The sequence below is a fragment of the Rhea pennata genome, chromosome 1 (assembly GCF_028389875.1).
Source record: "Rhea pennata isolate bPtePen1 chromosome 1, bPtePen1.pri, whole genome shotgun sequence".
Classification (NCBI taxonomy): Eukaryota; Metazoa; Chordata; class Aves; order Rheiformes; family Rheidae; genus Rhea; species Rhea pennata.
In genome coordinates, this window is record NC_084663.1 from 146109040 (window position 1) to 146125854 (window position 16815).

Sequence of the window (16815 nt, forward strand, 5' to 3'; positions counted from 1 at the left end):
AGTAATCATTTTGCTAGAGCCTGCAAGTACTAAGATAGTGTGAACCACATAGACAGAGAGGTTTACACTAGTACTGTTAACCTCAAAAGAAATGGAAATGTGTTCATTTCCTTTTTCAGCTTCACAGAAGCCAAATTCACATTTCATGACACCTGAATACGCACCATCTTTCATATTGTAGCTCTTTCATAGTCTCAAAGAGAATTTGAGGTTCATTGGAATGAACAGGGAGAGCACAAGTGGAAATATGATTGTGCAGCCTTAGACTATTAATGCAGGAGCATAAACTTTTAAGTTCTGGTTGCTGTTTCTTACTTTCTGTTAAAGAAATTGGATATGCTTGACTTTGCTTAGACTTTGGCATACATGGTGTTCATGACAGCTTTTTCAAAATCAGCACTCACTGCTTTCTGGCCCTTCTTCTAGAGCTCTTTTTTCCCCAAGTGGCCTTCACATATCCTTTCAAAGAGTATTTTGCTGTTTCTTAACATTGATGAGTTTGTGCTCCTAATTAAGTCCTACTTAGCAGTAAGAACTCCACCTTAAGTATAAGCAAGGTATTTTGCCTTGATCATGTTTTGCAGATACTCATCCTCAGAATTAGTGCTGACAAAATTTAAATTGCAGCAAAGGGAAAACAGGTTAAGAAAAAGATTTGACTGACATAAGCATAATTTAGCTCTGGCATTAGCCCTGCTACAGTTTTGTGAAATATTTGAGATAGCTTATTTGCAATCAGCAAATCTCTCCTAGGATTTTATCAACTAGGAAGTCAATTGACATTCAGATCAACAGTGCACAAGGCACAAGTTTGGGAGATATACAAAGGTATCATATGATAGATGAGACACCATCACATACCTTCAGAAAAGAAAAAATGCCTGCAACTGCTTTTTATGAATGACCTGATCTGGCTGATGTACACTGGGAGACCTTGAGAACACCAAATAAGTCAAGTTTTCAGGGAGATAGAGCTTTGGAAAGCCTCAATGCAGATCAAGTGAGGCTAGGCATGGAGCATTTCATCCCTCTCAAGACTGGGACAGCTCTAGTACCTAGCAGTTCTATACATTAAAAGAAAGACACCAAAAATTAGGCACATCAGGCAGTTGCTGCACAAAGCTCTGGGGAAGTACTGTGTTTGACCGTATTTTGTTGTTGGGATTTTGTGTGTCTTAACAGTGACAGAAATTTCCTGAAGGAGAAAAATCAAATTAGTGGCAGAGTATTTTTTTTTCATGGACTTGTACCCAGAAAACAACACAAATGATACTTTGTGGACTATAAAACCAACACTTTACTTTCCTTCTAGCTACAGCTTCCCTTAGCTATTAATACATGAGAGAGTTACCATGGTTTGTTCCACTTGCTGCTGAAGTGTGTGTAGCAGCATAAAAAGGAACAAAATTTTGATCATTGAGAAAGCTTATGTTGATTTTGTGCTTCTTTATAACCACTGAAAGCAGTTACACATGGGCAGCATTTACATATTTTCCCATTAACCAAAAGATATTTTTACATCAAAATGGTGTCATCAGCTGTAATGGAATATGGTGTATATCTACACTTCCATTTCAGAAGGAAGAGATGGAGCTATTTGATTTACTAATAAAACAAAGAGCTTTTGCAATAAATCAGAATTTAGTAGCTTTGTTCCCTTACGTAAACTACTATTCTGATTGAATTTCTCCCCTCCCAGGTATTATCTGATTAAAGACCGTAATCATATATTTCAAGTTAATTGTAACAGAACACAAATACACAGACAGTTAGATTTCATGATAAGGGACTTTTAGTTCCAAAACTGAGTCATAGAAGAGAAGAACCCAACAAATAGAACAGAAAAGCTACATTGTAGTAGTGTGGAAGTAGGATAGGTTTAGTCTTGTCTGATCTTGACAAGATCTTTAGCTCTACATTTTAAAGGTGTGGGTTATTTTATTTGTGAAGTTACTGGCCTTGTTGTCAGGTATTCCGAGGAGAAAGGAAATTCAGTCTATAAACTTCCAATTGCTGGAGAAGTTAATGTGTCTATACAGCTCTGAAACCAGACTCTCCTTGCTGAGTTCAGCAAGGCCATAGAAAACCTTCATTTGGTTAGGTTGGCCTTTGCTTTTAGGTGTCTCTAGGATTCCTTCTGAGGCATTCATCAAAGGTACTAAGATTTCTCATTAAAAAAAAAAAAAAAAAAAAAAAAAACAATGAAAATTTGTGTGAAACAAACTAGAGCTTGTAATACTGCTGCATATGATCATAAAGGACAAAAATACTTGTCTTTCTGGTCCAGTCTTTTCCTGCCAATTGATGAATGCAATTTAAACTACAGTGGGGAATCTTCTTTAATACAGCATTAGGCAGACAGACGGTATATTATTGAAAAACCATGAGTGAAGTTTGTGTGTTATTTTTCCTGGACTATTTCTTCTGTGAAGAAACATACTGAAGTAAGGAAGGAAAAGAAGATTGTACTCTGGGGCAGCCGAGCAGGTGTTTGTTATGTAGACAACACAGACTTTACAGCCCCATAAGCTTTGGCATCGCTTGGAAAACATTTACTTTCTACAAAAAGCTCAAGCAAAGCCAGCTGCCTGGTAGTGCTGGCTGCTAGCATAGTGTCTCTGCAACATGAACCTTTGAACGCTGGAAGCAAGGACACAGGCATAGTGCACAGTTTAAGTGCTGTGGTAACAGATTTCAGATGCCAAGGCCTGAAAGCTTCCTGATGGCTGTTCTGACTAGTGAGCGAGTCCTTCCTTGTGACTGCGAATGTCTGTGCCGCTCTGCGGTTGCGACTGAGGAATAAGGGTCGGAGAGGGTGAATGTGCAGCTTTGCGATGTCTGCCTCATCCCTAGTGGCGTTCTGTGAGCCGCCCTAGAACGAGGTGCTCCTTGAGTGTTCCCAGCACCAAACTTCAGTCATTGAGACAAAACTAAGACTGACCAGGAAAAACATCTAATGAGCTTAAATAGCAACAGTATGTAGTGCTGAGAAGGCCATCTGGATTTCTTGCTAAGGCTTAGGTATCTGACTGCCTATTTTGACATAATTTAGGAAGTCTGAATCTCAGCATAGTATTCTTCTTCCTCAGAGCTGCCTGTTGTTTTTAATATTTTTTTTCCTGTTTACAAGCTGAATTCAGCATCTAAAAGTGATTATTTCCTCCAGTGGGCTGTAGCTGTCTCTAGATGACAGCCCATCTTCATGGATTTCTTATCATCTCCTGCTTCTTGAAAATATTGTAAAGATTTCCCAAGGTGTCAGGTGTGGGTGGTTTGAATTACCTCCTATATACTGTAAGTCTGTCTTTCTCCCAAACATGGTTGGTAGAAAAATAAAGAAGGGGGTTGACAGTGATGCTGGCATATCCTCTAGTTCTTTTACCTTTTATTTACAATCTATTTTCTTCCTCTCCTTCTGAGTGGAGTCAATATTAAATTTTTTTTTGATATATCTGTGTTTTTCAGAAAAGCTGGCAATGAGACTGTTTCTCTGTTCTTTGATTACTGATCCTTGGCTGTTCCCATAATGTGATCTAAAAGACTGTGCTCAGGGACCTACAGCAGCTGCTCAGTAGAACCATTATAAAAACATAACATTTTCTGTGTTACAACTGTTGAAAACTTAATAATGTGATGATCCACAATTAGTTTTTTCATTCAGAAGATCTGTGAAGCAGTTTTTAAAAGGCATTCCTCATTGATGGAGACAAACAGCTGTCTCAGCAGCACCAGAACTGCAGACCTCTACTGGTTTCACTATGTAGTTCATTTAGTCTGGCCTATCCATCTTTGTTTGGAAGACGGAAGACCCTTGATTTATATTTAACAAAATTAAACAATTGTGCTGTGATAGGACATTTTTCCTCAGGCCAAGAAGTTTGTAACTGTGGGTAAACATCTTGTATGCACAGTCAGCAAAAATGCCACCTTCAGACTAATTAGCTAGAGAATCAAGATTTTTAAGTGTTAATTAGGAAAAAGATATTTTTCTGTATGTGAATAATTTTCTGTAGTAGATTAATTTATCTGTGTTGACATAAAGCAAGTAAGAAGTCTTACTATATCAAAAACTCACACTAGCCTTTTTATAACTGGCAATTTATTGGCTGATGTTGTCCTAGATTTGCAATAGCTCCATTTGGACATTATGTGTAGTGAAACTTCTGAATATTTTGAGCCTTCCCAGAAAAATCTGATTTTTTTCCCCTCTAGATAAACTTGCAGAACAAAAAATCTTTTTTGTAAGGGAGATTTTCCAAGTCACCTGAGGAATTTTATTACCTGTGTTCCTTTGATTTTTCAGTGTCATTTATATGCTTTTGAAAAGCCTTAACTTTGATATATTATAAAAGCTAGCGAAGAAGGCAGTTCTGGCTATAAGTTGCAAGTCTTTGCACTAAGTGATTGATACTTTTATTATTCCAGGACTCAGAATTTGACCCCTTGAAGTTCACCAGTGTCATTGAATGTGAGAAGCCAAACAATGACTTGAGTAGGTTTCGAGGTTACATGTGAGTATTTCATATAATATGCTTTAGTATATACTCCTTCTTTCTCTAATACGGGATAAAATACAAGCTGCTTTGGTTTGGACTATGTTCTGCCCCTCACATCATCATCACTTCTGAATGTCTAGAGAAGGATATTCAAAGCTCTTTTAGAGGATCTTCTCTTCAGAGACACATGAGCCTCACATTTCCATTCCTTCGGATGGATTTAGTTGCCAGCCTTGATCAGTTTACACTCTAGAAAACAAATGCATGAAGCAGTGAAGTTACAGACACTCTTTTCCCTTTCCCTCCCTCCACAGATCAAAACAGACCATCTGGAAATGGGAGGAAATAGAAAACCAGGCCAAAAGAGCCAACAAACAAACACAGTCTGCTATACGTTATTTTTATGAAGATGTGTCTGTTTGGTGTTTCTTTTAAAGTAAGTGTCATTGAGGAAAATCAGAAGGTGAAACTGATATTTCAGCTATGCTGCTTTTCCCTTTCTCTCATTCAGACAAAATTAAGCAACTAATTCACACTATGAGTGTGCTTGTTCATCACCATGCAGAATCACATACAGCCACTTGACTTAATTCTAACCAAACAGAACTCCCTTAATAGGCTGCTTGTCTCTGGCCCATTAGTTGTGCTCAGTGTACAGAGCACTTTGCTTCTAACACACAGCCAAGGACTGTGCTATGTGGGCATGCATTCTTGCATGACTTTTCTTTTTTACAGTCTGTGACCACATGCAGGCTGAGAGACCAGGATACTTAATTCTTTTCTAAATTTTGATGAAAAGAGTTAAGTACACACTAATTCTGTTTAGAATACAATGATTTATTATCCTTATGGATTAGGAATGGTAAGCAGTATTGAACTGCATAAATGGCACGAGCTGAAATTGCTGAGGCTTGAGGAGCTTTTTATGGTTATGCTATTTATCAGCTCAGTTACTACTCTCAGATGTCAGAGATTGTGTAGGATGTACTGTCAACTGGTGTAAATCAGGAAAGCTCTTTTGAGGCGACATCAAGTTGTGCTGTGGGAAGATGTGTTGCTTTATTTAACAGCCACCAAGCCCTATAGTTCATTTAAAGATAAAAGTTCAGTATTAGACATTACTGCATGAGGGCGTGTAACTGTCTAAAATGATAGAGAGCTTTCTCTGCTGCAGAAATGACATTTCCAGATACAAAAAAAAGAAAGTTTGGCAGCTTTTCTAGCACACTTCATATGTGTTGATCTTAGTCCCCAAAGTATTGAACAAAAGTAGAATACAGCAGGATGTATGCACAAATTTGTCTTTCATTATGTATTTACTTATGTACTCCATGTGGAAAATGCATGTAACATTTAAGTTACTCAAATTATGTAGCAGATAACATGGAAGCCCTTTGTTCAAGATAAATTCTAATTTATCTTCTCAATGTTTTATCTTTTCATGTTTTACAAATGAAGTGGATGTTTTTTGACATAGCAAGAGGTCAGACATCAGTTGTGAATATGGCAGAAAGCATCAGGTCTCATCAGCTGTGCTGCCAGAGATTTACGACTAAAGGAGCATGTGGTATTTGAAGTGAAAAGCAGGCACTGACTCTCAAAAATAAACTTTGTTTTGAAAGATCCTAGATTCAACCTCCCAGTTTGTCAAGAGAAAGAGGGTCTTTTTCCTTCTTTTATTCTTTTTAGATTTTCTTCATTGGTATCATGAAATCATGGGTCTATTTCAAATCATATGTTAGCAAGATGGATTGTAATTAGTACATCTGAATTGAAACATGTCATTGCCGTGTCAAAATCAGATCTTAATCATATCAAAATCTTTCTGATAGTCAGTGCTTGAAAGACAGGTTCAGATAGCTCTCAGCTGATCAAGTAGTAGCTCAAGTAAAAAGAAATGTTATTGAAATTTTTAAATAGGGATGCTGTGAAACAGTAGACTTTCAAGAGATCCATATTAAAAAGCTGTGCTGACACATTACCATCAAAATTTGCTTTGACCCCTTCGTAGGTTTCCATTTTAGAAGATGACTATTTTTTTCTGTTTGAAATATGAAAAGCACCTCTGGTTCCAGTGGCTATGCTGACAGTTTTTTAGGGAGTCAGAAATACGTGTGTGTGAGTTGTAAACCGGTGTTTGGTGGAGGGAAAATTTCGTTCCCCACAACTAATCTGAAATGTGATCACTATAGATAACCAATGTAACACAGGCAGGCCAGGATGACAGGAGACATGATAATATAAAACAGCAAAAATACTACAAAATGTTCTGCGACAGGCCTGGTCATACACTTCCCTATGTCTGTAGATGTGTAGCATACTCTTTGTGTGCAGATGGGCAGACAGACTGGCTGTTCTATGCAAGCACTTACTTTAATACTGTTTTGTAATTTCTGCACCTCATATATGCCGAGCATGTTTCCTCATTTTTACTTCCCGTAGAAGTCCTCTATGTGAAACGAACAGAATAAAATCTAGCATGCCCCCTGCCTGTTTGGATCTAGCCAGGTTATGTACAGTATGCATGGCAAACATTCAAAAATCCTATGCCGGATTCCAGAAATAACAAATTTGGGCTTTAAAGTCTCTTCTCACTCTTTTTGTGAGTGTATGTGCAAGGGAAAAGGAGAAGGGGTAGTTTGTATTCAGGCTTTCCAGCTTTTCTCTGAAAAACAGATCTTTTATTATTAACTTTAGACAAGAACAGAAATCTTCATCTAATCATGTGATGTCAGAAGACTTGCCTGGAAAATGCCGAAAGGAGTATACAAGGAGTGATAATAATATATGAATTCATGTGTGCATTTCTACTTCAAAGCTTGTCATAAATTTACAGAACAGTATTAATAAAAAAGCGCTATATGAATCAGACTTATTCTTTTATTTAGAAAAGTACAAATCTGTTTCTTGATATCCCTTTGACCTGCTGCAATGACACAACCTCTTCAGAGTCCGGAAGGTTCAGACTGATGATCTGCGCTGGGACTAATGAGGTTTAAGATTATTGAGTCTTTGGGATTATCAAGGAGCAGGAAGTAATGACTGCTCCACTATTTGCTTTGTAAGGACTCAAAACTGCTCAAGGAACCAGAGAGTGAGAGAAAATACTTGAAAAAATATTTGAATATAATTTTGATATGTCACCATGTTATTGAACGCCAGTGAACAAACCAGTAAACAAACAGGCAAAAATGCCATAGAAGGCTGAAATGAGCTATCATAAGACTAATCTTTGAGTTACTGTATTAAACTGTGAGGCTTATTTCTATACAAACACTTCCTCACTGCTGTAGTAAAGTGGTAGCTAACTGCATCTGGTGAGCCCATTTCTCATAATATGTGGTGTTTGTGTATTTTAGATGTTTATATACAGCATGTTGGTGACATCCATGTGAGAAGTTGCAGAGATAAAGAGTAGTGCACCTGTGCTTACCAGCACATTTCCATGGGGACCAGCCTTCACATTCCAAACTTCTGAGCAGCTTCAGCAAGCAACTCTTTTAAATACTGACAGAGAAAAGTTTCCTTCTTTGCCTCCAAAATTATACTGACCTGAATTCAGAAAGGGAAAAAACAGACTGTTCAACCTCTGTAACAGGCTTAAGGTTTATAGCTCTGCAGGACTAGAAATGGGATCTAAGCCAACTCAACATAAGGTTGTAGCCTTGGCAGGTTTGTTACCAGAGTGGTTTATCTAGCTCTAGTTTTCATTATTTTTTAATTCAGACCTTCAGGTCTGTAATTTTGTTTTCCTTTTATCATCTGTGCCTGATTGGGTTATATGTATGTTTGGTTAGTGAGTCACTGAAAATGAGGTACAGACAAGAAGGAAACAATGAGTTTCAGTTCATCCAGCTTATGTCTCACAAATTTTGATTTTATCCATCCTGTTTTTTAAAGGTCTGGTGAGCAGTAGGTGATTTAGGCAACTTCATTTGGCAGTGAAAAGGTAAAAAGCAGTACCAGATGTGTGTAACGATAAGATGAGCTTTGGTGAGAAAGCCCAATCTGTGACTAAAGGCAGTAGATTGGCGTCTTGGCACCAACAGGTCAGCTTCAGATGTTGCACTGTTGCTATGGAGTAAGTTCAGATGTTGTATAAGGCAGGATAATAAGAGCAAATATGTAATTGTATAGAACACATATACAATTAATTGTATATAAAAGTTATCATGTACAATATACCTATCACAGTCCACAGTTACTGTTATGTGTAATGAATGGATGAAGGTTATAAAATCATCAGCCAGATCAATTACTTCTTAAGTAGGTTTATCTTTAAAAAGTCTCTGTATTAGCAGGAGCTGTAACTATGATTTGGAGACATTATTGGAAATTCAAGCTAGTGTCCTAATGATTTATGAGAAAGGCTAATGAAGAATTCAGTATTAAATAGCAGAGGAATGGCAGAATACTGGTAACTATAATTTCTGCACTATGTATTCATTAAGGAATGATTTCCCGAAGTATAAGCCCAGCCAAATTCAGGTAATTCTCAAACTGGCAATCAGTATTTACAGGTACTGTCATGCTACAAGAGGGCTGCTGGGCAGTCTTCAGTTTTTGAAGCTCCATTGACAAAAGGTGAGGCATTGAATTAAAGAGGTTTACTGAAGAGGACAGAAGCAGAACTTGCAACCTCATATCTGCAGGACTGCAGAGAGGATAGGTTGAGCAGGGGAAATTCTCTCCTAATGAAAAAAAAGCTTCACTTTTGCATCAATCGTGCAAACTTGATGTTAGCTGTTTCCTCCTCTGTTCATTTTTGGTCTCTAGTCAGAAGTTATCACTGCTGCAGCCAGCTCAGTTCTCAAATCCACCGCTGCTTCTCCATTCCTTCTGAAAAAAGCTGAGCATACTTGTTAAAAACCCGTGCTTTGAATGTATACTGTGAGCTCTTAGAAGCATGGAGTGGGTATATTACATTATCCTGAAATAAAGAGGACTGTGTGTATATATATACATATGTATGTGTATGTATACAGATACATTAAAAAGTGTGCACATATGTAAAGCATCGACCACAGGCTACTTAACATAACCAGTTCCTTAGTCTGCAGCTGGTCCTGCTGATACAGACTTCCTGCTCCTTGATAATCCCTGCTGATATAGGGAGGAAAATATGTAGGATTTCCAACTATCACTATTTTTTCTTGCATATCTCAGGATGCTTGGTACAGTTCTTCAAGCCTGAGATCCTAGAAGTGTGTGCTAAAGATAGAATTTAGATTTTCATTAAAAAAAGTTCTAACGGTCAGAGAAAAGTGTAAATATACAACCCAGGTATGAAGGCTCGGAAAACAGGAAGTAAATAAAAAGAACTCAACATTTTTGTAAAAGTTACAATTTTAAGCCAGTTTACAGATTTTGTGGGACACAGGCTACTCAAAATGCTCTAAATCCAGGTAGCCATAAAGTTTGACATGACAACAAGAGCAGTTAAATCAGTCTGTTAATTTTGCACATTACATTTTTCCAGGATTTCTCATAAAACTCCCAACTTTTATTAGTTTTTTTTATTGCATTAGGTTTTTAGAAGGGATAGTTTTGATGCTCTGTAAGTTAAGGCCAAACATTTAAATATTTCAGACTTTGCTTTAATCTGCTCTGAGGCGTTAGGATATTGCAGTCTATTAAATGAAATTTTATTCATTCAGAGAAGGTCTAGAATGATTATTTTATTTTTTTTATCTAATAGAACATTCTAATGCTATTTTTTTAAATGTTGTTGTTATTATTTAGCATTTCCCTTGTGACAGTTAATGCTCATAAGGCTACTTTCTATTCTTCTTTGTCTACTGAAATTTGAGTCAGTCCATATACAGTAGAGAATTAGGAGTTGTAGTGGAAAAATGTTACTTAGTTCCATTTTTCTCATGTGTTTCAGTGTTAGTTGACAATAATCATAAGGGTGCATGCCATTTCTTCTTTCTTAACCACTCAGTGAGGCTCTCGGAAAGGAATCTGTCTTATTCTCACTGATGAACCAATGGAATTTTTCTTGCTTTCCCTTTCATTGAACCAACATGTAGTATCCCTGACACATCATACCTAGTGTCACTGCTTCTGAAACGCTGTCCTTTCCCAAATTCACCGTATTTCCTTCTAGGAGTTCTTTAATACAAATGTGTATAGTATGTAAATCATATGCATTGCATATCTGCTCTTGGACAGGGTTAATTGTGATTGCACAGTCAATCTGTGCATGCTTAAAAAGTCCAATGCAATTTCAAAGTTGTAGATTTGACCTGCATGTTTCTAGTAACCATTCTTCCCATACATTTGCACATCCAATAGCCTAGTCAGGGCTACTGGTACTGCTCCAACTAGGCTGCCAGACTTTTGGGATTCCTGTGTAGGTATTCTCAGTTTTCGAAGGTTGCCAGAGAATCTTCCAACAGAGAAGAGGACACATCTAAGGAAATACCTCACCATCAGGCTGACATGACTTCTTAAACTTTGAATATGTTTCGTGGGCTTCTATTAAAGAGTAGTAAGATTGAAAAAATTTAAACTTTTTGACATGCTGTGCTTTGTTCTGTTTTTAAATCTTCTGCAGGATACATGAAAGTGGAAAAAAAGATGGATTGTTCAAAGAAAATCTTTTGTTACGTGGATGTACCATTAGAAACACAGAAGAAGTAGCAGGAATCGTAATCTATGCAGGTAAAAGTTGCTTTTCATTTTTCTGCCTAAGCACACTACCCTTCTTAGAGTTTACTTAAAATACTAACAAAAATCCATATTACATCATTTGATGCAATTGCTTCTGCAGGGCATGAGACCAAAGCTTTATTAAATAATAACGGACCCCGTTACAAACGCAGTAAGCTTGAAAGACAGATGAATGCTGATGTCCTTTGGTGTGTCCTCATACTTCTAATCATGTGTCTGTTTTCTGCCATTGGTAAGTGTTCTTTAAAAATAGAAGCTTAAGTAACATACTCTCCTAGGATTGATGTGCTTTGCTATGTCAAAAATATATGTATCTGCCAAAACATGACATCCATTTAGCTGCTTCCATACGATCTATTTTTTTTTTGTATTTTCTTTCTTTGAAATCAAGATGTCTTGATACATAAGCCAATCTAAATTACTTCTTACCATCAGACAGATATATGCTATTAGTACCAGAGATATGAATGCTTAGATTCTACTAGCCTTTATAACATCAAAAAATGTCGAGTCCAGAAGCCACTTTATATGCAGTCCTCTTAAAACTACAGGTGGTAGAGTGTAACATATCATTAATCAGACAACAAAGTAATGTATGTGGAGAGGGTAAACATAATTAGCACCCTGCTATTTCCCAGTACTGTTTATTAAATCGAGGGCACAGTGTACAGCATTTACTGACTGTCCCTAAGGCTGCAGCTTTAACATAGAAGAAATACATAAAAGTCCAAATCTGCATAAATCCAATTAGAAGACTCTTTAGACTTCATGAAATGTTTAAGAAAATGATGAGGTTCAGGTTAAAACTCTTCAGGCTGTTTTTCTATTCATCTGTGGGAAAGAATTGAATTTTACATTTGGCATCCAAAATGATTGTTTATATATTGCATATGAATTTCATATTCTTGATGTTTGTGTGTTCTGTAATGTTTGGTATGTGAGTAATATGGGCACAAACACTGGAATGTTTCCTAACAACCATGATGCAGTTTAATAACAGTCTTATGTCATTTTAATATCTCTCTGTATGCCTTTTTCCGGGTATTGTTAAGTGTTACTTAAAGACAAGGGTTTAGAGCTGTGAATGAACATACTTGTTTCCGCTGAGTTCATGACACCCTCCATGTCAGGGAGCTCTGATGTTGGAGGCTCTGATGAAGTCCTGTGGTAGGCTTAATTGCAGGCAGTTGCTGCCTACGCCTGTCCATTCTGCTGCTCCATCAGAGGTGATTGCCCTAGAGCACTGGCAGCAGGGAAGGTGCCACAGTAGCTTCAGTTCAGCTTCAACTACTGTGATGCAGGACTGTGAGAGTGTGTGTAGGTGACACACAGATACACCTTTCATTCTATCACTCTTACTACAAGCATAGCGATCACCAGCAAGGGGACTGTGCAAACTACTAGGAGTGGTAACATCCAGAACAGCTGAGACAAATTTGCTAGAACATTTAAAAACCAGAAGTGCCTGGTGCTTCAAGAAATGCAAAGTTGTGTTCTGTAACAGTCAGGCAATTTTTTTACTTTCTCTCGGGAAAATGTAAAGGAGGCATAACACCTCAATAATTCTGTTGAAAATCTCAGAATATTTATAAAACAAGTCTTGACATAGTTCATTGTAAGTGTGGGACTTCAATTTTTGCTCTCAACTATAAAAAGCATAGAGAAAGACATTAATATAATGATATACTGGTGATACGGGGGAGAAATAACTTCCCTTCTTTGATTTAAGAGGGTTTTTTTAATTATCAAGAGTTCAATGCTGTTTTTATTTAACAAGATTTAAAGGGTATTGTCAAAAAATATTGTCAGATGTGGCTTACAAAGATTATATTTAAAGTAGGCTTTTTTGTCCATTTTCTGCTTTCTGATGTCATGTGGAGAAGATAATTTGAATGGTTCTTATATTGTTTGGGGGTTTTTTTGTGTGTGTCGGGTGGGGAGGGGAATTAGTGCTTGTTTTTAACCTTTAAAACAGGCATACCATCTTAGATCTCTCCTGGAAGATTTCAAGAAACTGCTGTGTATCTTGGAAGATGCTGACTGCGAATTCTAGCACTGTACTTAGAAAGGCAGCTTCTTGTCCCCTCAAGAAGAATGTTCTTTTCCCAAAGTAATAACAATTATGCCTTTAGTTATTAGCTCAGTTAATAGAAAAAGGGCTTGAGGTCTTCTGTTCTAAGATCCTTGGCTTCCATGCTGATGGCTCTGCTGGTGGTGTTATTTCATTAATTCTGCAGGCATGGTGGGTACGATTCGTGTGTAAGATTAAAGTCTCTTTTGACTTCATCCAGCTGAAACTAGCCTAGTGATACCTGGCTAGTGATTCAGCCTAGTCAGTGGAGGTCATCTTTCATTTTAACACAACTATCCATTGAAACAAATCACTTTCTGGAAATACCTTTTTTTTTTTTCTCTGCAGAAAGAGCCTAAACTATCAATTTTAACTAGCCAGGTTTATTTGGATAAAGTTAAACAAAATGAATCCTCCATCATGACCTTAAGAACAGACAAATCTCTCCCAAGGAAGAAAAAGGTTTTGGGGCCTTTTTTCAAAAATCCTACAGAGTAGATGAAAACAAAAATCAATTTCCTGTGTAACGCCTCTTAAAGTACAGATTCGTACCTTAAGCATTTTTTTCTTGAGTTAATTGGCATTTTCCTCTCTTTCAACTCTTCTGCAGGTCATGGCCTATGGGTATGGCAATATGGTGAGAAGAAGAAACCAATTTTTGATGTTCCAGGGCCTGATGGCAAATACTTGTCCCCCGTTCTAGCTTCAGTATATTTATTTCTGACAGTGATAATAGTTTTTCAGGTAACCATGTTGTACATGCTGTCTTTTGTGTTCATAGTTTGCTGACAACAGTAAATGTTCAGTATGTGCAGTATTTCTTCTCCCACTAAGTCACGCACAAAGCTCACCAAGCACTAAAAAGAAGTACATTTATTCACTTTAAAATTTAGGTATAACTATAGGAAATGTGATAATATATAACCAGAAAAATTAATCAGCATCATTAAAGAAAAAAAAGTCTACCAAATGGTAAAAAGAGGAAAACCTCTCAAAAATAAACAGAATGATCCACACAGAAAACTCTCAGAGATGCATAAATTTTAGAAGGGAAAACCAGTTGAGAACCTTCCTCAAAAAATCCAAACGTTATATGTTATTTTAAACAAATAGGAGGAGATAGGATGCAGTAGGTTCTCTTGTGAGAAAATAAGCTTTATACTTCATGTCCACCCACTGTGGAAGAACACTGAGAAGATTAAGGGTGCTACTTTGGGTACACTGCCCAGTTAAGAACATGAGTCAATATGTAGCTTTTCTAATCTCTTCCCAAGATACATTAGAATGCCAAGAAAGTATATGGCTCTTAACTCCATATCTTAGCTGAATAACAAGCTGAGTAAAAGATTTTCAGATCATGAAAAGAACTATATTGAATGGTGAAAGTGATGGTAAGTTAAGAGAAGTAACAGAGACTCATGTTACTGGGACATGTGAAAGTAGGCTCAGTAGGACACTAGAGAAAGGTGTTTTAATGGAGGCAGTAACTCCTTTAAGAAGAGAATGAAAAAGGATGAGTTAAATAACTTTTTACTCTAAGGTAATGTTTATGGTATTGGTTAAATAAAGTTCACCACAGAATTATTTTAAACACCCACCCTTGTGCTGTAGTTTTTCTTTAAACAACCACATTTGCCAGTTATATGTCTGCCATAATTTATCCCTTACGTCTAATGGAGCAAGCTAAAAACGGCATGCAATCAGGAATTTCTATGCTGAAAAACATCTACAGAGAAAAACTGAAGTATAAGTGAGATCTTTCATGGGATTTTGACAATCCTAAAGAAACTGTTGAAAATAGTTTCTAGAGAAGCTTCTTACAGTATCTCTTTCTTCAGTAATTATAAAATGTGTTCTTCATTCAAATAATCAGCAGTACAAAAGCCAAGACCAAATAGATTGTTTCTTTGGAGAACTTTGCACTTTTAATTTTGTTTTCTCTTTTCCTGCAGAGTGAATTTGTGAAAAGTCTATTATTTATGTGGAATAAACTTGATTTTTTTTTAATGCAGAGTATCCTTTCACATTTGCAGGATTCTGACTGTGCTGATTTGTTTTTTTGCTGTATTTTCCTTTTCTAGCTAGTTTCAAACTTGCGTTATTAACCACAAAAAGATTTGCTTCTGTCCATGTTCAGATAATCACTCTTCCAGACATAATAATGGATTTCAGCTCTGCAGCTGACCATAGGCTTTCCTGATCTAATGTAGCAAACGCTTCTCAAACTTTCTAGTAACTTTAGTTAGTAGGCTAGTATGCCTGTTAAAACTCTTTAAGTACATAGTCTCCTCATGTTCTAGTCTATAACCAAGTTAATTAGATTTTACCAATTCAGTGTAGCCTTGTTTCTGTTTTCTCCTAATTCTCTTTCTTTTTATGTATTCTAGGTTATGATTCCAATTTCTTTGTATGTATCTATTGAAATAGTTAAAATCTGCCAAGTATACTTTATTCATCAAGATAAAGATTTATATGATGAAGAAACAGACTCTCAACTACAATGCCGAGCTTTAAATATCACAGAAGACTTAGGTCAGGTGCAGTTTATCTTTTCAGACAAGACTGGGACACTTACTGAAAATAAGATGGTTTTCCGACGATGCACTGTTTCTGGAATAGAGTATTCCCACGATGCAAATGGTGAGCCCATGATCTTGCTTTCTGTCTAACAGTTGTACTTTGGTTCAATCTAAAGTTTACATAAAAGTTACTGTAGTCTTAAATCAGAAAGAAAAACAAAACAAATTGCATGTATCCACTCAACAAGCTTTGTAATAGCTGTTTTCAGATTATTACAAATTGATGGCTGTGTTCAGCTGACAATGACAATCTTATCAAAATACTCTGTAACATCTACAGTATGCTGTCAAGACAGTTGCAGCTTCTAAGTTTAGTTTCTGATCTGGTAAAGCACTTGAGCACGTGATTAATTTAAGCAAATTGAATATGCCGTTGGTTTCAAGACTGCATTTGAAGTATATTATGTTAAATACCAATTTTAAGCATAGACAGACTAGATGATAGATTTTTAAGCATACAAGACTAGATTAGTCTCTGAATATCTGGAATGAGATTATCCTTTTGTGCTGAGAACAAAATGTAAACAGAATTGTTGATTTTCGTATTAACAGGAAACATAATCTGATATAATAGCATTTTTTATGTTAGCTTTGATAGATTCTTTGTGCTCTGAGTAACAAGTGTCTGATTTAAGTTGTCTTCACTACTGCATGAACATTTTAGTTGAGAGAACATCCCAAGTATCAGGTTTTTGAAGTACTAAGAGTCATTCTTTGTTAGAAGGGAATGCGAGGATGCCTAAATGAATTCCTACTATGTGATTTTTTTTTTTTTTTTTTTTTTTTTTTTTGCAATTTGTGCTAAGCTATTTTCTCCTAACATTTTGTTATTATCCTTTGTGCTATAACAGATCTTAAATCTTCAAATCCTGCTCTGTCTGTATCATGGAAAATATTGATAACTACAGTATTGCATTCTTAATTGCAAAAATTAGGTTTCTTATCTACAGAACATGTTAAAATCACTGATTAGAAAGTTTTCTTGAAGAGTCAT

The 16815-nt window shown here is 36.5% G+C and overlaps 1 protein-coding gene across 3 annotated transcripts in view; it reads left to right on the forward strand.

Annotated features, from left to right (window-relative positions):
- Positions 1-16815, forward strand: part of ATP10A (ATPase phospholipid transporting 10A (putative)) — a 116435-nt gene that overhangs the window by 60752 nt on the left and 38868 nt on the right. For all 3 annotated transcript variants that reach the window (XM_062601566.1, XM_062601567.1, XM_062601568.1), the window contains exons 3-7: positions 4426-4511; positions 11056-11162; positions 11272-11403; positions 13853-13986; positions 15630-15882. In XM_062601566.1, coding sequence (XP_062457550.1) covers positions 4426-4511; positions 11056-11162; positions 11272-11403; positions 13853-13986; positions 15630-15882 — 712 coding nt within the window. The remainder of the gene's footprint in view (positions 1-4425; positions 4512-11055; positions 11163-11271; positions 11404-13852; positions 13987-15629; positions 15883-16815) is intronic.